Raw genomic sequence first — 21,215 nt, 5'->3', positions numbered from 1 at the left:
GCCTCAGACACTTAATTAGCTATGTGACCCTAGGCAAGTCACTTAACCTCTATTTGTCTCTCATTTTCTCAACTGTAAAATGGGGTAATGAAAGCATTTACATCCCAGGGTTGTCGTGAGGATCAAATGAGATATTTGTAAAGCACTTTGCAGCCCTTAAAACATTACATAAATGCTAGCTATTTAAATCATGAGGACAGTGGCTATAACACACCTCTTGGAATTGTCATCCTCATAGAACCTCAGTGTCAGAAGGGATTTCCAGGGTAATGTAATACAACCCCAGCCAGAAGCATGACTTCTATCTACAGCATCCCCAACAAGGGATCATCTATCTTCTCTTGCACACTCCCATCAAGTTGTTGGGCCTCACTACCTCTGGAGGTGGTTCATTCCAACTGGGGCAGCTCTGGCTGTTATTTGTATGCAGATAGTGGGCTCTTATTAAATTAATCCTCATTTATTCATTCATTAGGTGATCTGGAAACCTTGCTGGGACCTATGGGTAGGGGCGACGCCCTGTGTGTTTTATTGCCTTGGCTTGTGCTTCTCTCCCCTGCCAGCAGTATAGGAATTAGTTCATTTCTCTAGACCTTTGAAGTTTACAAAATGCTCCCCTCATCAGCACCCTCCAAGACAGAGAGTACAAGTGTTATTATAACCATTTTGCAGATGAGAAAACCAAGGTCCAGGGAGAGGACGTGACCAGCCCCTGGTCTGGTAGGTAGCCAGCAACAGAGCTGGGATTTAAATCCAGGTCTCCCACTTCCAAATCCTGTGTTCTTCTACTCCCCTACGCTGCTTCAAGATACCTGCCTCTTGTCTGTCTGTCACTTGTGATTCAGCCCCCTCCTCTGGTTTGCAGGTATGACAGCTTTGGCCGCCTGACAAATGTGACATTCCCCACCGGCCAGGTGAGCAGCTTCCGCAGTGACACGGACAGCTCAGTGCATGTCCAGGTGGAAACGTCCAGCAAGGACGACGTGACGATAACCACCAACCTGTCAGCATCTGGTGCCTTCTACACACTGCTGCAGGGTGAGTCAGGGGGTCAGGGGGGGCTTGGGGATTCTCAAGAGGAAAGAAGTGGGGGTGGCCCAGCCAGAAATTCATCATTGCTTCTGCTAAAGAAGGAGAGGGTTCCTTAGGTATCCCACCCGTTTTACAGATGAGGGAAACTGAGGCCTGGGGTATGGCTGAGTTCCCTAAGGTCACCCAGGAAGTAAGCCACCGAGCTGAGATTCAAATTCCACAGCCATTGACTCCCAAACCAGTTTCTCTGAAACTTCTTGTGTGGCTCACATCAAAAATATATGAGTGCTTGCACGCGCACACAGAGTCAGCCTAGCTCATGGACGGCCCAGACCAGTCTGTGTCCTGTAGAGGCTCAGCCTGACACTTCTGAACAGTACCTCTCATGCGGCATTGTCATGTTCTATTATCATCATCGGAACAAAGGCTGAAGCATCCATTAGCTTCTAATCCAGCTGACCCCGTTCCTCTGCTGGCTTCCAGATTAAAGACACTTTCACGCAGATGCAGACGAGGAACATAAAGGGAAACAAGAATGAGTACACCTAATTATGAAAAGGGTTTGGCTTTGGAGAAGTACTACGTGCTGCTTATAAGAAAGTTCATTTGTGCCGTTGGAAAAGCCCAGAAAAAAAAAGGGTCCTCTGATCTAAGGAGTAAAACATTATTATTAAAATGCCATTCTCATAATTTTGTAGATACAGAACTAGAAGGGACCTTAGAGGGCATCGAGTCCAACCACTTCATTTTACAGATGAAGAAACTGAGGCCCAGAGAGGTTATGTGAATTATCCAGGGTCACACAGCTAGTGAAACATTGGACCTGAGTTCAAATATGACCTCAGCTGTGTGACCCTGGGCATGTCACTTAACCTTTTTTCTGCCTCGTTTCCTCAACTGTAAAATGGGGATAATAATAGCTCCTACCTCCCAGGGTTACTGTGAGGATCAAATAAGATAATATTTATAAAATGTTTAGCACAATGCCTGGCAGGTAATAGGTACTATATAGTGTAGTGATGGTGATAGTAGTGGTAGTAGTAGTGTGGTGGTAGTGGTAGTTGTAGTAGTTGTAGTAGTAGTAGTAGTAGTAGTAGTAGTGGTAGTAGTAGTAGTGGTAGTAGTAGTAGTAGTAGTAGTAGTAGTAGTAGTGGTAGTAGTAGTAGTGGTAGTAGTAGTAGTGGTAGTAGTGGTAGTAGTAGTAGTGGTAGTAGTAGTAGTGGTAGTAGTAGTAGTGGTAGTAGTAGTAGTGGTAGTAGTAGTAGTGGTAGTAGTAGTAGTAGTGGTAGTAGTAGTAGTGGTAGTAGTAGTAGTGGTAGTAGTAGTAGTGGTAGTGGTAGTAGTAGTAGTGGTAGTAGTAGTAGTAGTGGTAGTAGTAGTAGTAGTGGTAGTAGTAGTGGTAGTAGTAGTAGTAGTGGTAGTAGTAGTAGTGGTAGTAGTAGTAGTGGTAGTAGTAGTAGTGGTAGTAGTAGTAGTAGTAGTGGTAGTAGTAGTAGTGGTAGTAGTAGTGGTAGTAGTAGTAGTAGTAGTGGTAGTAGTAGTAGTAGTAGTGGTAGTAGTAGTAGTAAGTCTAGGAGGCTAGATTTGAGTCTATGTCTTCCTGACCCCTAACCATTATGCCTTTGCTCTCTACCATTAACATAGCCCTTCACAGTTTATGAAGTCCTTTCAGATACATTATTTAGCACAATCCTCATAACACTCCCATTTTACAAATGGGGAAACCAAGGCATAGAAAAGTGTCATGGCTTGTCCATAGTCACACAGCTAGGAAGTGGAATAGATGTGAGCAATTCTAGGTCTTCTGACCCCAAGTTTCCCATTAATTCTAGTAACTTCTTAGCTTGGTCCTTCATGATCTATCTTGACTACATCCACTTCCATACCTGTAAGTATAAGGTCTTACCTTCTTTTACCTTCACCACACTGTCTTCTCACACCATGGTACCATTGATGAGATCATGAGATGAGTCTAGCTGGGTTGGAAATCAGAAAGCCCTGGGTTTGAAACCCTTCTCTGCTACTCGTTAACTGTGACTTTGGGCAAAGCTCTTCACCTGTCCCTGCCTCGTTTTCCTTAACTATAAAATGGGGGTATTGGTCTGTGTGGACTCTGAGGTTGCTTTCTGCTTTGAATATATGATCCTACAATTTAAGTTATTGATGAGAAAAGAGTCGATTTAATCGTATTTTTTTTTTAAGAAAAAAAGAGCATTCTCATCATCTTATCATAGCCTTAACGAGCAGTCAGTTTCCTTTTTTAGGTGACACCTAATAAGTCTTTTAAAGCTGCAGTTGGTTGTTTTGGGGTTTTTCCAACCTCTTTCTATGGGCCTTTTTACAGAAAGTAGGTTAACAGTCACTCAAAGTAAAATTTTAAATTCTGATGAAAATGTTGAAAATATGTTTTATCATTTATTTTTATCCATCATCTCCCTATGATGGCTTCTCAAACAGTGATGAATATAGAGTAGGTCCTCGGGAAACAAATCATAGAATGATAGATCTGAAAGCACTCTTAGAACACAGAAAATAGACGTTTGGAGCCGGGAGGAATCTTCAGCCATAGAATGTTCAAACATTATAGGTAGGACATAGAATTTTAGAACACAGGATACAAAACATTAGAGTTGGGAGGGACCAAGAGGAAATGATCTGAGAGGAAGCATAATATGACAGAGTACTGGACCTAGAATCAGATATCCCAGATTAAATCCTGTCTCAGATGTTTGCTAGGTATATGGCCACTGGCAAATCACTTAATTTCTCAAAAACTTCCACTTGCCTCATTTATAAAATCAGGATACTATTGCTACTATTTCTACTTTACAAATTGTAAGGAAGGAGTTTGGCAAACCTGAAAATGATATGTGTGTCTATACATATGTATGCTTCCAGTTTACAAAACGATAGCTGCCTATATGTATATGTATGTACACATACACACGTGTATATGAGTTACTATCCATATATAAATACGTATTCATATACATATGTATATATGTATATACATATACAAACACACGTACATACACACATGCACATCTATATACATATACAAACATACACACATATATACATATAGGCAGCTAGGTGGCACAGTGAATGGACTGGCCAAGACCTGAGTTCAAATCTAGCCTCTGACACTGTGTCCCTGTACAAGTCACTTAATCCAGTTTGCCTCAGTTTCCTCATCTATAAAATGAACTGGAGGGGCAGCTAGGTGGTGCAGTGGATAAAGCACCAGCCTTGGATTCAGGAGGCCCCAAGTTCAGATCCGGCTTCAGACACTTGACACTCTTACTAGCTGTGTGACCCTGGGCAAGTCACTTAACCCTCATTGCCCTGCAAAAAAAAATGAACTGGAGAAGGAAATGGCAAACCACCCCAGTATCTTTGCTGAGAAAACCCCAGATGGGGTCATGAAGAGTCAGACATGACTTAGAAAAGACTGAGCAACAATCTATATATAAATCGACATTTATATCTCTATATTAGTCTATATGGTGGTGGTGGTAGTAGTAGTAGTAGTAGTAGTAGTAGTAGTAATTCTCTGTACTACTATAACAAGTTAGTATAGAAAGGATGTCCCAGATCATCAAGCCCAGTAGATTTTAGCTTGTGATCTATGAAATTTGTTTCTGTTAATATTTCCATAACTATATGCCAACACAATTGGTTTTCTTTTTAATCTTATGTATTTTATTTTTGCATTTAACAACATTATTCTGAGAATGGGCCCTAGGTTTTACCTGCCTGCCAAAGGTGTCCACGACACAAAAAGGTTAAAAATTCCTGTCCCAGCCCAAATCCCTTATTTGACAGATAAGAACCTGAAGCCCAGAGGATTCAAGTCATTTGCCCACGGCACAATGGGACCAGGAGTCAGGAAAACCTGAGTTCAAATTCTAACTTAGAAGCATGCTAACTGTATGACCCTGGACAAGTCACTTAACCTCTATTTGCCTTAGTTTCCTCATCTGTAAAATGGGGGTGTTAATAGTACCTTCCTCCTAGGATTATAATGAGGATCAAATGAGACAGTATCTGTAAAGCATTATGCAAACCTTAAAGGGCTATATAGATGCTAATTATTAAATTCATCATTGCACAGCAATTGAGTGGCAGAGCCAGGGCTAGAACCCCAGTGTGTATGGGTCCAGTCTAGTGGTCTTTGCATTGTACCTCATTGCTACTTGTTGATTGATTGCTTGATTGGTTGTTCCATATCTATTAGAATGATTCTCAAGCTGGTTTAAAGATAACACCCACCTTTCCTTCCCCCCACCCTGCCCCGTCCCATGCTCCCTGTTTCTTGAAAGCTCCTCTGTCTCTGCTCTTCCCACAGACCAAGTCCGAAACAGCTACTACCTAGGTGCTGACGGCTCCCTGAGATTGATGCTGGCCAATGGGATGGAAGTAGCCTTACAGACTGAACCTCACCTCCTGGCTGGCACGGTTAACCCCACGGTGGGCAAGAGGAACGTCACCCTGCCCATTGACAACGGACTCAACCTTGTGGAATGGAGACAGCGCAAAGAGCAGGCCAGGGGCCAGGTCACTGTCTTCGGACGCCGGCTACGGGTGAGCAAATGGATCCTTGAACTCTAAGCGAGAAGGGACCTTTGAAGCCACGTAGTTCATATGGCTCATTTTGCAGATGAGTTTTCTTTTAAATGTAGAGGAGATGTGGGCATTTTTGTAGGCAACAGGAATTAGGGAGAGATTGCAGGTGAGAGGTCCATTATTAGGGTAAGTTTCCCAGTAGGAGCTGCAAGAGGAAGGGTTATTTTGGGCTCCAATGCTTAATAGCTGTGCAGCCCAGGGGAAGGACCAACACCTTCCCTAAGCCTCAGTTTCCTTATCCATCAAACAGCAATACTAATACTTTTCCCCCTCAATAAGATTGGTGCAGAAAGTACGTTGTAGATCTATAAGTGCCACAGGAATGCAAGTTGTTGTTTTTCTCATCAATATTACTGTTGTTTTTGTTACTGTAACCATTCACGCTTCCAATAGGGTTTTCTGTCTTTGGTCTTTAAGATTCCTTCCAGCTCCTGTGATTCGAAATTGGCTAGAAATACCTAGAATACTGTCTGGAATTAAAACGTTACTGGGAGGGAGGGACGGAGGAGCCCTCCCAATAACGTAACTCATTTTTTACAGGCAGAAACTTTTTAATAAAGAAGGATGTAAAATAATCTCTCTGCTGCCAAGCACAGTTCCCAAGCTATCTGATTAATTCAATTTTATTTATTCAGCCACAGAGCTGACACACAGTCTCACAAGAGCCCTAGCTAAGAGATAACCACTCCCGCAATCATCTCAGAAGGAGTGGGCAGTCATGGCTGGACATTATAGAACAGTCTTGAAGGAAGACACCGCTAATGGTCCCCTCCACTAATGGGAGCTGTCCCTCCCCACCCCACCTTCTCAGTATTTCCATCATGAGCCCAGCCCCTCCCTCCTGTATTCCCAGCATCCCTACTTCTGCCTCATGGAAATTCTATGCGACGATATTTTTTATCTTCACAATTGTGTCTGATTACCCTTGGGAAGACGGCCTTATTACAGCCGTGCCATCCTGGTCTCCACAGTTAGACTCATCTCAGGATTTTCATTATAAATCCTCATTTTCAAGGCTGTGGAACGTGGACAGGCAGAGGTCGGGGATGGCAGGGCAAGCCTGCTTGGAGCTGCTCCTCCACCATTTTTCTAAGTTGGGAAACTCAGAGGAGAGAGTGGACAATTAGCAAGTTGGGAAAGGGTCAGTATATTCTTCTGGGATTCCAAAGAGTCCCTTTTTTACATGGGGGTAGAGATGCAATCTCAAGTCCTCAGCATTCAGAGCAGCATCTTGGGAGGGACTCTGTTAAAACAGATTTCCCACAGAGAAGGGTTGGGATGGCTTAAGAGATGGACAGTGGTGGGAAACCGAGTCTCCGTCTAGATCTGCCTCCTCTCCTTCAGCCAGTCAAAAAGCGATTAAGGGGGCAGCTAGGTGGCACAGTGGATAGAGCACTGGCCCTGGAGTCAGGAGGACCTGAGTTCAAATGTGACCTCAGACACTTAACACTTACTAGCTGTGTGACCCTAGGCAAGTCACTTAACCCCAATTGCCTCACACACACACACACACACACACACACACACACACACAAAGCAATTCAGTCTCACAGTGGTCTGGCTCCTTTTAGGTAATGTTATAGCACTATTAATTATACTTATTTTCTAAGGCAACAGAGTATGGTGGAAAGAGCATCGGGCCTGGAGTCAGAAAGCCTGGTCGAATCTAGGATTTCGACACTCAATAGCTTTGTGGCGACCTTGGACAAAGAGACTTCTTGTAGAGCCTCAGTTTCCTCATTTCTCACATGACAGGGTTAGAATAGTTCATCTCTAAAGTCTTTTCCAAGGACTCTAAGGGAGTCTAAGGGTAAAATGGGAGCTGCTTATCTTCACCAATCCTCAGGACAAATACCAGAAGTCATCATAATGGTTGGCATTTATATAGCGCCCACTATGTGGCCAGTTGTATGCTAAGCACTTTAAGTCATCTCATTTAAAGACTAAGTGGCACAGTGGATAGTCTGCTGAGCCTGGAGTCAAGGTCTGACTTCTAATCTGCCCTCAGACACTAGTTGGCAAGCTGCTCCCTCAGTTTCCCTATCTGTAAAAATAGGGATAATAATAGCACCCACCTCCCGAGGATGTTGCAGAAATAAAATTAAATAATATCTATAAATTTCTATATAGATGCTAGATATTATTGTTATTATCAGTAAACGATAATCATAATAGCTAGGACTAGCTATTATTAGCTAACAATAATAATAATAGGGGCAGCTAGGTGGTACAGTGGATAAAGCACCAGCCCTGGAGTCAGGAGGACCTGAGTTCAAATCCAGCCTCAGACACTTGACACTTACTAGCTGTGTGACCCTGGGCAAGTCACTTAACCCTCATTGCCCTGCAAACAAAACAACAACAACAAACTAATAATAATGATAGCTAGTCCTAGCTATCATTATTAGCTCATGATAATCCAATGCTAGCTATTATTATTATTATTAGTGATTATTATTAATTGATGTAGGCATTATCAATTGATGTATATATTATTGTCCTACAGATAAGGAAACTGAGGCTGAGAAGTTACTTATCATAGGATTACTCAGCTACTAGTATCTAAAACAGAATTTGAACCTAGATATTCCTTATTTCAAGTCCAATGTTTTTTCCTTTGGGTCACGTGAGAAAGTTAGGATGAAGCTATTTGGAGGTTCAGAGGCAAAGAAGTTTGCTTTCACTTGGTAAGAAATAGGAAGATGCTGAAGATTTTTAATCAAAGGAAATCAGATCGACATGTGATGAGGATTATTCTCACCAAAAACCAAAACAAAACAAAACAATTCTAGCGTATAGCCAGAAAAGTTGGAGAGTGGCACATGAGACATCCTGTGAGCTTTTTGCAAGTCAAATCATAGAAATCAGAGTGCTGGGGTCTCTTGGCTTTTTCTTACTTGTTTTCCTCCTTGTAGTCAGCAACTCTGTGCTAGAACACTTGGGAGTGTTCTCAAGCTAGACATGGTGGAAAGGACAGCGTTTTTATTTAAAATCAGGCCTCATTTGAAAGATTCCACCTGTGGGCGCTTCCACCACCACATGCTGTGACCCTTAGGGTGTGGTCTTCTACAGTTGCCACGGCCAGACAATCAGGGCTGTGCTTACTTAATCACTAGAAAGTGTAAAGTCTCAGATAAAGCACATGACTTGGGGTTAGGAGACTTGGGTTTGAATTCTGACTCCTTCCTCCCTAGGTCTTCATTTTGCGGGGTTTCACCTTCCTCACCTGTAGTGATTACACAAGCAGCCTTTCTTTCCAGGGTTGTTGTGAGAGAGGTGGTTTGCAAGCTTAATGTGCAGGAGAAGTAAGAGCTGTCATTGTTAGGGCCCCATGGGCATCTTCCCAGTCATTTCTTTGAGGAGCATCCCCAGAGGGATCATCAGGGATGGTCCCTCCGGTCATTGCCAGGACCACCCGCACAGATGCTGAGGACCCAGCCCAGGTCCCCAGGATCAGCAGATGAATTGAGTGGCCCAGTCCCCTTCCAGAACACTGCACCAACATGCAATTCAGTTTCCTTTGAAAGCCAGAAAAGCAGGAGATCCCAAAGGAATAACAGTAAATCACAGCTTTCAGATTTTAATAAAGAAAGGGAACTTTGCATCCTATTTCTGTACTTATGACTAACCCCACAGGTATCAGTCTGTGCTGCTAGTGACATACTGCACCGGGCCCTGCAGTTTAAACCCTGGGGCCCATTTATAATTTCCCAGCTGCATACGTTCAGCCTTTTGGCTCATTTTCATTCCCTCCCATTAGCCCCTGATGCTTTGATAACTGTTTCCTAAGCTCCCTATCAGGGGGCAAGGAACTCCAGACACAAAGAGGTGAGAATTTCCAAAGAGGATGGGGAATCCTGCGATCTGAGTTTAAGTTTTACTATTTACCAGCCCTAAAGCTTTACAGAAATCATGAGCTTCCGTGAGCCTCAGGCTTCTCAGCCGAAAATCCTTGCACTGCCTACTTCAGTGCTCCGTGTAAACTAGAACGTTCCATAGAAACATATAGTGCTATCACTGTATCCTACAAGAATATTAGGCTACAAGGCCAGAGGACTGGGTTCAAGTTCCAGCACAGTCATTAACTTGCTGTATGACATTGGTCAAGTCACTTGAACCCTCTGACTATTCCTCTTATATAAAATGAAGGCCTTAGAGGCAAGGCTTCTAAGGTCCCTTCCAGCCCTAAAATGTTCTCATTTTATAAGTGTAGGGTCCTTTCTTTCATGCCATGACTTCAACCCTAAAGATAGCAGAGAATTTGAACCCTTGATGATGTGCAAAGAGTGCTCGGCGTGGGGTCAGAAGACTGGAGTTTATATCCCAGCTCTTCTGGATCACTGTTTCTCCTTCTGTTAAATGAGAACATCCGTCTAGGTGGTCATTCCTTCCCTTTCTAATGTTCTATGTTCTAGCTTCATCATCATCGTCTTCCTTGTCATTATCCTGATCATCAGAGCTGACATTTCTTTATCACTTGGAGGTTTGCAAAGCTCTTTTCATTAACTCATTTGGGCCTCACAACTACCCTTGGGAGATGGGTGCTGTTATGATCCCCATTTGACAGAGGAGAAGACAGAGTCCAGAAGAGGTTAAGCGACTTGTCCAGGGTCACACAGCTAGTGTGTGTCTGGAGCTAGAATCTGACTCGTCTTCCTGATTCCAAGGCCAACCCCACTCTCTGCTATGCACACAGCTGGCTAGCATTCCATGTTTAAGTCCCCTTGCACCTGTAGCATTTCTGTGTTCTTTGTTGTGATGTTCTGTATCCTAAGCCTTTAATGTGCCATGTTCTAAGATCCTCTCCAGATCCAGTAGCCCAGGAATTGGCATCCTCACTAACTTCTGTCTCTACCACTTCTGCAGGTACACAACCGAAACCTCCTGTCCCTGGACTTTGATCGAGTGACTCGAACAGAGAAGATCTACGATGACCACCGCAAGTTTACGCTTCGGATCCTGTATGACCAGGCTGGGAGGCCCAGTCTCTGGTCCCCCAGCAGCAGGCTGAATGGGGTCAACGTGACCTACTCTGCAGGTGGCCACATTGCCGGCATCCAGAGGGGCACCATGTCAGAAAGGATGGAGCATGACCAAGCAGGCCGTATCACTTCCAGGATCTTTGCAGATGGGAAGTCCTGGAGCTACACTTACCTAGAGAAGGCAAGGAACTTCCTCACTGACCTCTTCTTCTGGGGAGGCTATAAGGCCAATCTGATGACCAGGGCACACTTCTTCAAGCGCAAGACTCGCTGACCATTGCCGACAGCAGTATCACCCTCAGAATTAGAAATTATTGGGGGCAGCTAGGTGACACAGTAGATAGGCACCGGCCCTGGAGTCAGGAGTACCTGAGTTCAAATCCGGCCTCAGACACTTAACACTTACTAGCTGTGTGACCCGGGGCAAGTCACTTAACCCCAATTGCCTCACTAAAAAAAAAAAAGAAAAAAAAAGAAATTATTGGGATGGGGAGGAGACCTCTGGGGGAACAGATTTTGACTCATCAGTAGAAAAACCTTCTGAGGATCAGCAGTCTTGGCCCCTCAGTGCCATTTGGGCAGCGGCACAAAAGGCGTTAGGCTGGGAGCCAGGATTTGATTTGTAAGGGGGACACTGAGAGCTCTAGAGGTATCCAGGCTGGGCCTGAAGGACCATTTGTGCAGACCCCGTAGAGCGATTTCCTGCCCAGAGGATGATTTGTGCCTGGCTCCTTCCTTCCATTTTGTCTTTTAAAATCCAGAAAAGCACATTCTTTGACTCTGTTATTCACTCACAGGGCAATGGGAAAGAATGTGCTTTTCTGGATTTTAAAAGATAAACTGGAAGGAGGGGCCTGGGCATCACTGGGGCCTGGAGGAGGCAACTTTTCCTTGCGCAGGCCTGGGCAGCCTATGTCCGGCACTTTTCCGTCCTTTGCCCTTGTACTTTGCTTCACTCTGGGAATTTGTCATGGTACAAGGTGACCTTAGGTGACCCCACAGATCATTGGTGGGTAACAATATTCTTTCAAAAAAAATTTATCAGGGCAGCTAGGTGGCACAGTGGATAAAGCACTGGCCTTGGATTCAGGAGGACCTGAGTTCAAATCCGCCCTCAGACACTTCACACTTACTAGTTGTGTGATCCTGGGCAAGTCACTTAACCCTCATTACCCCACCAAACTAAACTAAAACCAAAAAAACAAGAAAAAAAACCCCATTTATCAGATGCCTAATGTGTCCAGAGCACTGTGCAGCCCCATGGATGGAGTATAAAGTTTAGCCAAGACAGAGAGCTGGTTCTCATAGAGCTTGCCATCTTGAGGAGGACTTAAGATACAAACATGGGTAACCAAAATCCACAATATGATATGATAGGTTTATCAGAGAGTCACAAGTAGAGAACTAGGTACAGTCTGGAAATGAAAGGCTCCTTACTGAGAGGAGAGATCATGGCAGGCTTCCTAGAAGAGGCAGCGTTAGCTTTTCATTCATTCATTCAACAAACATTGTTAAGTCTCTACTTTGTGCAGAAAAGTATGATAGGTAGTTGGCTAGATTAAAAAAATAGATTAGACATGGTCACTGCCTCATATTGCTCACAGTCCAGGAGGTGTATAAGAGACCAACCAACACACATAACTGTAATACTAAGGATCACATAAGTACATTAAAGAAGTACACAATAAAGTGTTTTGTGATACGAGAGAGGACCATAGGCTCAGAAATGTGGAGATGGAAGAGAGCTCAGAGACTAATGCGAGGGTCATTCCCCACGAGGGAAATCAGGGAAGTCCATCTGAATAAGGATATAAAAAACAGATGGAAGTTCAGCTGGTAAAGGGGGAGAGGAAGGATATGGGTGATAGTGTGGACAAAGCCATAGAGATGAGAATGCCCGGAGCACATCAATGGTCTGTCTAGGCATAGGGTATGGGAAAGGCTGGAAAGTTAACCTAAGGGTGAAAAGATAAGATCCAGCCAGATGGTCCAGCCTTTGAATGCTTCTCCCCCATAATGCCCCCTTTCCTCCTCCTCTTTCTCACCCCCACTTCCTTTTCTTCTCCTCCAGTCCATGGTGTTGCTTCTCCATAGCCAAAGGCAGTACATCTTTGAATTTGACAAGAATGACCGCCTCTCCTCCGTGACCATGCCCAACGTGGCCCGGCAGACTCTGGAAACCATCCGTTCCATTGGCTACTACCGTAACATCTACCGGCCCCCCGAGGGCAACGCCTCAGTCATCCAAGACTTCACCGAGGACGGGCATCTCCTCCACACCTTTTATTTGGGCACAGGCCGCCGGGTGATCTATAAATATGGGAAGCTGTCGAAGCTGGCCGAGATGCTCTATGACACCACCAAGATTGGCTTCACTTATGATGAGACAGCAGGCATGCTGAAGACCATCAACTTACAAAATGAAGGGTTCACGTGTACCATCCGCTACCGGCAGATCGGCCCCCTGATTGACCGCCAGATCTTCCGGTTCACAGAGGAAGGGATGGTGAATGCACGCTTCGACTACAACTATGACAATAGCTTCCGGGTGACGAGCATGCAGGCCGTGATCAATGAGACCCCGCTGCCCATCGACCTCTACCGCTATGATGATGTGTCGGGCAAGACCGAGCAGTTTGGCAAGTTTGGGGTCATTTACTACGACATCAACCAGATCATCACCACAGCGGTCATGACACACACCAAGCACTTTGACGCCTACGGGAGGATGAAGGAGGTGCAGTACGAGATATTCCGGTCCCTCATGTACTGGATGACCGTGCAGTACGACAACATGGGCCGCGTGGTGAAGAAGGAGCTGAAGGTGGGGCCCTACGCTAACACCACGCGCTACTCCTATGAGTATGATGCAGATGGGCAGCTCCAGACGGTGTCCATCAATGACAAGCCCCTGTGGCGTTACAGCTATGACCTCAACGGGAACCTGCACCTGCTGAGCCCCGGGAATAGCGCCCGCCTCACCCCGCTCAGGTACGACCTCAGGGACCGGATCACCAGGCTGGGTGATGTCCAGTACAAGATGGATGAGGACGGCTTCCTGAGGCAGAGGGGCGGCGACGTTTTTGAGTACAACTCGGCCGGCCTGCTCATTAAGGCATACAACCGGGCCAGCGGGTGGAGCGTGAGGTACCGCTATGACGGGCTGGGGAGGAGAGTGTCCAGCAAGACGAGTCACGGCCACCACCTCCAGTTCTTCTATGCGGATCTGACCAACCCCACCAAGGTCACCCACCTATACAACCACTCCAGCTCTGAGATCGCATCCCTCTACTATGACCTCCAGGGGCACCTGTTTGCCATGGAGCTCAGCAGCGGAGATGAGTTCTACATCGCCTGTGACAACATCGGCACCCCCCTGGCAGTGTTCAGTGGGACCGGCTTGATGATCAAGCAGATCTTATACACTGCTTACGGGGAGATCTACATGGACACCAACCCAAACTTCCAGGTCATCATCGGCTACCACGGTGGCCTCTATGATCCGCTCACCAAGCTCATCCACATGGGAAAGAGAGATTATGATGTGCTGGCGGGCCGCTGGACCAGCCCAGACCACGACCTGTGGAAGCGCCTCAAGAGCAACAATATCATGCCCTTCAACCTTTATATGTTTAAAAACAACAACCCCATTAGCAACTCTCAGGACATCAAGTGCTACATGACCGGTGAGTCTGTCATTCATCTCTCTCTGTCTTTATCTCTTTCTCTCTCTCTCTCTCTCACTAAGCAACTCATACCATAGCATGGGTGCTCTGCAAGTACTTTTCACCAGAGTTAGACTGCACCTGTCTGAGTCCTGAGATCCCCTGTTAAGTAGATGATTCTATCCCCACTACCAGCCAGCGCTGTGACAAAATAATAATAATGATGATGATAATGACAATAATAATGATAATAGCAGCTAACATTTGCATAGCACTTTAAGGTTCGCAAAGTGCTTTAATTCATTTTATCCCCTCCATAACCTTGGGAGGTTTAATAATTTAATAATGCTATTATTATCCCCATTTTACAGTTGAAGAAACTGAGGCACAAAGAGGTTAAGTGACTTGCCCAGCACTCTATCCACTGTGCCACCTAGCTGCCCCTAGAAAAGGCATTTCGTTTCTCAGGTCCTCAGTTTCTTCTTCTGTGAAATGAAGAGAGTCTGACTGGATGATCTTTTAAGGCCCTTTCCAGCTCTAAAATTCCATTTCATTAACATTCTGTCTTATGGGTCTTTTCTAGCTCTGAAATTTTATATTGTTTTGTAATAATGCTATGATAAGCTAGGTAGCACCATAGTGCATGGAGCGCTGAACCTGGAGTCAGCAAGAGCTCAAATCTGACCTCAGATACTTAACAGCCAAGTGACCTCGGGCAAGTGCCTTACGTCTTGTTGGCCTCAGTCTCCTCAACTGTAGAAAGGGGATTAGATAATACGTATAAAGAGTTTAGTACAATGCCTGACCTAAAATGGGCACTCTAATATTCCATGTTCTAAGGCCCCTCCCAGCTCTGACATTCCATATTCTAAGGCCCCTCCCAGCTCTGACATTGCATGTTCTAAAGCCCCTCCCAGCTCTGACATTCCGTGTTCTAACATCCCTTCCAGCTCTGATATTCTCTGTCCTCCAGCCCTCCTAGGTCTCACATCCTGTGCCCCATGAGAAGAAAGAGGAGGAAGGGCAGGGGAGGGGAGAGGAGAGAAAAAAAGGTCATTACTTTTGAAGGGCCCGTTGTTAAACATGAATATTTGAGCAATTGTACACTTCGTGGTGGGAAGCTTTGCTGCCAGCCTGGGAAAAACCTGATGGATTGAGCTGACATTTCCATTACATCCGTCTGCATTAAGCACTCCTCTTGCCATGCCCTCAGATGAGTTTACTGTGAAATGTGTTGGCAGGTTACTGTAGCTGAAAAAAAAAAAAAAAAACCTCAGTGTGATATGAAATGTACTTTTCTGTCAGAGGAAGGGAAAAAAAAGTTGTCACTGCCTCTTGGCAAATAAATTAGTCCCTTTTTCCTCACCAGCCTCCCCTCTACACACACACACACACACTCTCTCTCTCTCTCTCTCTCTCTCTCTCTCTCTCTTTCTCTTTCCCTCAACTGTTTCATAAAAACATATTTTCTGCAGAGCCAGAAGATGCTTGAGAATGTGCTAGGGTAAAAAGAGTCATGTAATTCAGGGACATCAGAAAAACACTAGGCCTAGAGTTAGAAAGCCCTGAGTTCAACTTCAGCCCCAGACACTTACTAGTTGTATGACCCTGGGAAAGTCACTTAACCTCTGTCTGCCTCAGTTTCCACATCTGTAAAAGGAAGATAATAATAACATTACTTCCCAAGGTTGTTGTGAGGATAAAATGAGATAATATTTATAAAGTGCATTGCAAACCTAAAAACACTATACAGCATAAGTGTTTATCATCCTCTATTTTTTAAAAAGATTCTGATTCTGCCACTGATTTACCATGTGACCTTAGGGGAGGCAACCTCGCTGGACATCAGTTTTGTCATCTGTGAAATGAGTTGATCAAAATGAGCTCTAAGGTGCCTCCCAGTTCTGGTATCTTCTGATTCTTGGATAAGAATCTGGTCCTGGGGGCAGCTAGGTGGCACAGTGGATCGAGCATCTGCCCTGGATTCAGGAAGACCTGAATTCAAATCCGACCTCAGACACTTAACACTTACTGTGTGACCCTGGGCAAGTCACTTAACCCCAATTGCTTCACCAAAAAAAATAATAATAATCTGGTCCTATTTTTCTCAGTTTCTGAGGTGCCCCCTGACCCTTTCTCATACTGTGGCCACAGCTCAGGTGGTCTCTGCCCACCCTGTGCCTCAAGCTATGGAGGACATTTCTCTCAGAAGGGGGGGGGGGAGATGAAAGCACCCTTCCCAGGATGTTTGCCCGATGTCCTGGATCTTCCTTAGTAAATCAGGCTCCATGAGCTGAGGGTGTAAGGCCTCAGGGCATGGAATTCTTGGGATCCCAGGCTCTCAGGGTTGGAAGGTTCTCAAGATTAGGGGACCCTTGTTCAAGTATGGATTAGACTGAAGTCTGTTCCACTCAAAGGCCCTGGGGTTGTGTGACCTCAGAGATCAATGTGTCCAATCCTCTCTGGAACATTCCAAACATACAACCTTTGCTTAAGGAATCCATAACCTCCCCAAGTGCACCCCATTCCTCTTTGAGACATTTCTGTACGGAGCCAAAATTGGTCTCCCTTTTACCTACCCCACACAGGTTCTCCCCCAAAAGGGCCAAGCAGGAAAAGCCTAATCCCTCTTTAACACAGTGGCCTTTCAGATACTTGAAGATAAACACCATGTTCCCCACTAAGTCTTCTCTTCTTCAGGCTAAACGCCCACAGTTCCTTCATCCAGGCCTTGTATGGTTTGGCCCCAAGTCCTCTCACCATCCTGTTCACCCACCGTCGTATTGTTTTTTTAATAGACATTTCTTGCTATAAAACCCCTTTGGCTTACTGCTCATTTGATTACAAACTGAAATAACTGGTTTCTCTGTCATCCGGATTAGTCAGATTTGAAGTTACTGATGACAGGATGCTGCCAGTGCTTCAGTTAGGTAGTATATGGGTTTCATGCCATCTCCTTACCTAAAAGGGGTGGGCCTCTGGAACCTTAGAATCCCTCAGTACTAGGGACGATAGAAAGCTAAATGAACATGGAACAAAGAACGTTTAAGACAGGAAAGGACAAAAACCCTATCATATTTAGCACTAGAAAGGACCTTAGACTAGAGAATGTTAAAAATGGAAAGGACAGGGGCAGCTAGGTGGCGCAGTGGATAACGTACCAGCCCTGGATTCATGAGGACATGAGTTCAAATCCAGCCTCAGACACTTGACACTTTCTAGCTGTGTGACCCTAGGCAAGTCACTTAACCCTCATTGCCCTGCAAAAATAAACAAACAAATAGATAGATAGATAGATAGATAGATAGATAAGTAAATAAATAAATAGATAAATAAATAAATAAATAAAATGGAAAGGCTCCGAAAACCTTTAATATTAGCACTGGAAGCAACCTGAAAACAAAGAATGTTAAAAATGTAAAGGGCAAAAAAAGCCAAACCTATTTCATTCAAGATAGAAGAGAACTTAAGCATAGAATATTAGAAATGGAAGGATCCAGAGAACCTAGAACATCTGGAAGAGACCTTCAAACATAGAATGTTAAAAATGCAAAGGGCAAAAAAAAAAACCCTATTTTGTTAAAAAATAGAAGAGAACTTAGACCATAGAATATTAGTAATGGAAGGATCCAGGAAACCTAGAATGTTAGAGGTGGAAGAGACCTTAGAACACAGAATGCTAGAGCAAGAAAGGCACTTACAACTTAAGCAGAAGAGGTAGAAGGAGCTTGAAAGATGGATTAATATAATATAATATATTGTATAACATAATATAACTTTAAACATCATTAGTGGGGCAGCTAGGTGGCATGGTGGATAAAGCACCAGCCTTGGATTCAGGAGGACCTGAGTTCAAATCTGGCCTCAGAGACTTGACAATAGCTGTGTGACCCTGGGCAAGTCACTTAATCCTCATCGCCCCGCAAAAAACAAAACAAAACAAAAAAAAAAACATCATTAGTGCCCCCCTGATTAAAAGGAGAGGAGCCTGAGGTCCAGATGGGGCAACTCAAATTCACATGTTACACCATGTGACTGATCCTAAAATTCCCAGCCCTCCTGAAAGAAAAGCACCAGTTAACCAAAAAAAAGAGAGAGAGTTCAGATTATCTCCTAAAGGTGCCATGTGAGAGTTGTGCATTTCCCATCATTCCTTCTAAATGTCATCAGCTCTCTCTTGACTGGCCTCCACTTCCTAGGAGTCTGTCACATGGATGCAAGAAGGATTCTTTTCCAAACTATAACTGTAGACTTGGGTCCTCAGCCCCAGGCAAACTGGGGTTCTGTGGTTGTTTTTTTTCTGGGTTTTTTTTAATTTCCCCAAGAACCATCTGGCAACCTTCAGATAATGTGCAATCAAGGAAGAAGCTGCCCTTCCAGAAAAGTTTGGAAGTGAGTACTAAATGGATGGCTACTAGAGGAGTCTGGTTAGTCATGACCACGCTCTGAGAGGCCTGGATTCTAAAGTGAACTTGGGACTTGGGATATTCCTTAGATCAGATCCCAGGGTCTACCCCTTAGAAGTGGTGCCACCTTGGGCAAGATGGTTGAGCTCTCTGAGACTCAGTTTTCCCATCTGTAAAGTGGAGTAATATCACACTCATAACTTCCGATCTCATCAGGCTATTGTGAAGATCCGGTGAGATGAGTGGAAAGTAGTTTGTAAAGCCTAAAAAGCCTGGGTGACCCTCAAAGACATCTTTTAACGTTATAAGATAATTAAAGCTGTTGGCCTCTTTTTTTTTAACCTGCATTGTTGTCTTGAGAAATCACCTCTTGGGGATAATTATTACCTTCGATTGTTTTGGCTCCTTTCCCATTCCAGATGTCAACAGCTGGCTACTTACCTTTGGATTCCAGCTGCACAATGTAATTCCTGGATATCCCAAGCCGGATACAGATGCCATGGAACCATCCTACGAGCTGATCCAAACACAGATGAAAACCCAGGAGTGGGACAATAGCAAGGTAATCTGTGAACGCTGCTGGGGGCAGGGGGGGCAGGGGGGGCAGGGGGCGCCTGTTTCTGCCAGCCCCAGAAACCAAATTGCAGAATTATCATCTCCTAAAGGTTACTTACTTTCTCTGTCTCCATCAATAGAAAAGAGGTGCAAAAAACTGCAGGATAAATTTTGGAGGCAGAGAAACTGGTTTTGAACCCTAGCTTTGCCACTAATACCTGTGTTGACCTCGGGCAAGTAACTTTTCCCTGCCTAGGCCTCTGTTTGTTGATCTAGGTGATATCCGAAGGCCCCTCCCAGCTCTGACATTCTGGGTTCTAAGATCCATGTCAGCTCTAACATTCTGGGTTCTGAGGTGCCTTCTAGCTCTGACGTTCTATGTTCTAAGGAACCTTCTAGTAAGGACAGTCTCCCAGTCCCGACATTGTGAGATTGGATTCCATTTCATTATGTGAGAGCCACCTCGCCACAGAACAGTTACCCCGACTCCCTCACCATCTTCAGAACAGATAATGTCTTCCACTTCTAGAACAAGGGGGAAGGAGTGCCCGCTCTCTAAACTCTCCTTCGTCCCTCTTACTTTTTTGCAGAAGGGAAGAATCAATGTTTCGAAAAACCCCAGACATCCAACTGTGTAGTGTCTAAATTATTTGTTCCAAACTGTACTTTCTAAAATTATTTACTACTTATATATTAATGGCTATTGCACCCATTTTGGCAGTAAGTACTTATTATTAATTAATGTCACATATTAGTAAAATATTTATGTCTCCCCAGCTTCCCCACTAGCCTCAGGCCGACTGGCCTAAACTACATACCCCTAAGAGACAGCATTCCGAGCCAAGAGAGTAAGAAGAGAGCAAAAGAGCTGACCCTGGGGTAGCCATGAGTTTTAGATAGAGGCGGGTTACCATACATTCATCTAAGCTAATTGGCTATAGCCTCATTTAGTTCCATTGATGACTTGACTTGAGGGTGGTCTAGCGAGGGCAAATTCCTGTGTCTAGGTGTGCTTCTTCCCCTAGCTAAACAAAAGAATCAATCTGCATTCCTTTTATTCACCTGGGCTTATCCCAAGCACGAACTAAAAATTCTGGGGTGAGGGGGAGAGGACAACTAAACTGATGTCTGGATTTCTCTTAGAAATTCATTATTAATAATTATTTTCTCACAGCCATATTATAATATAATAGAAGCAACCCTGGAGTTCTGGGAGCTCTGGATACCATCACATTTCGGCCATTTGCTAGCTGTGTGACTTTGAACAAGCTGTCATCACACACACACACACACACACACACACACATACACACACGCCTTGGTTTCATAATCTGTAAAATGGGTAACATAATTATGCTCTCAACCTCACAGGGTTGTCTTAAGGAATGTGTGTTGGGAAGTGTGGCATGCTGTAGAAATAGAAGTTACCCTTCCTTAGGCATTTAAACCTTCTGTCCCTGCTAAACACTGTGTTGATCTAAATGTCAGTCTGTGGCATTTTCTTACTCCTCCCCCAAAATATTCTGCCTTAAATAATTCATCTGCACCCTTCCCAAAAAGGAAAACCCAGAAGATACATTCAGAGTGGTAAACATGCTCTGTTGAGAAAGCGGACAGCCCTCTTCTCCCTGGCAAGCCTAGGGTTGGGACACCAGGGCTTTACATGGTCACAGAAGCTTTGATCATTGCCACCTCTCTCCCCGGGGGAGGCGTGTGGCACTTGAGAACTCCCTGCCACCCAATATTGGCATACCATCTTTAAAGCTGGGTGGAACCTTCCAGATCACAGGGCCCCCTTTTTTACTAAGGAGAGACCCAGAGATGACACATGAAGTAAGCCTTAGACTCATATAATGCCAGGACTGGAAGGGACTCTGACTGTTGTCTAGTCTAGCATAGTCATTTTACAAAGGAGGAAACTGAGGTTAAACAGTTGAGAAGTTAAACAA

The 21,215-nt window shown here is 44.5% G+C and overlaps 1 protein-coding gene across 1 annotated transcript in view; it reads left to right on the top strand.

The window, feature by feature from the left end:
• TENM4 (teneurin transmembrane protein 4) overlaps nt 1-21,215 on the top strand; it is a 1,214,428-nt gene that overhangs the window by 1,178,050 nt on the left and 15,163 nt on the right. Inside the window, 5 exon segments of the mRNA XM_043992715.1 lie at nt 866-1,038; nt 5,381-5,616; nt 10,525-10,821; nt 12,712-14,326; nt 19,131-19,273. Coding sequence (XP_043848650.1) covers nt 866-1,038; nt 5,381-5,616; nt 10,525-10,821; nt 12,712-14,326; nt 19,131-19,273 — 2,464 coding nt within the window.

This window comes from Dromiciops gliroides, chromosome 3 (assembly GCF_019393635.1).
Source record: "Dromiciops gliroides isolate mDroGli1 chromosome 3, mDroGli1.pri, whole genome shotgun sequence".
Lineage (NCBI taxonomy): Eukaryota > Metazoa > Chordata > Mammalia > Microbiotheria > Microbiotheriidae > Dromiciops > Dromiciops gliroides.
This window is presented reverse-complemented; position numbering and strand designations above follow the sequence as displayed.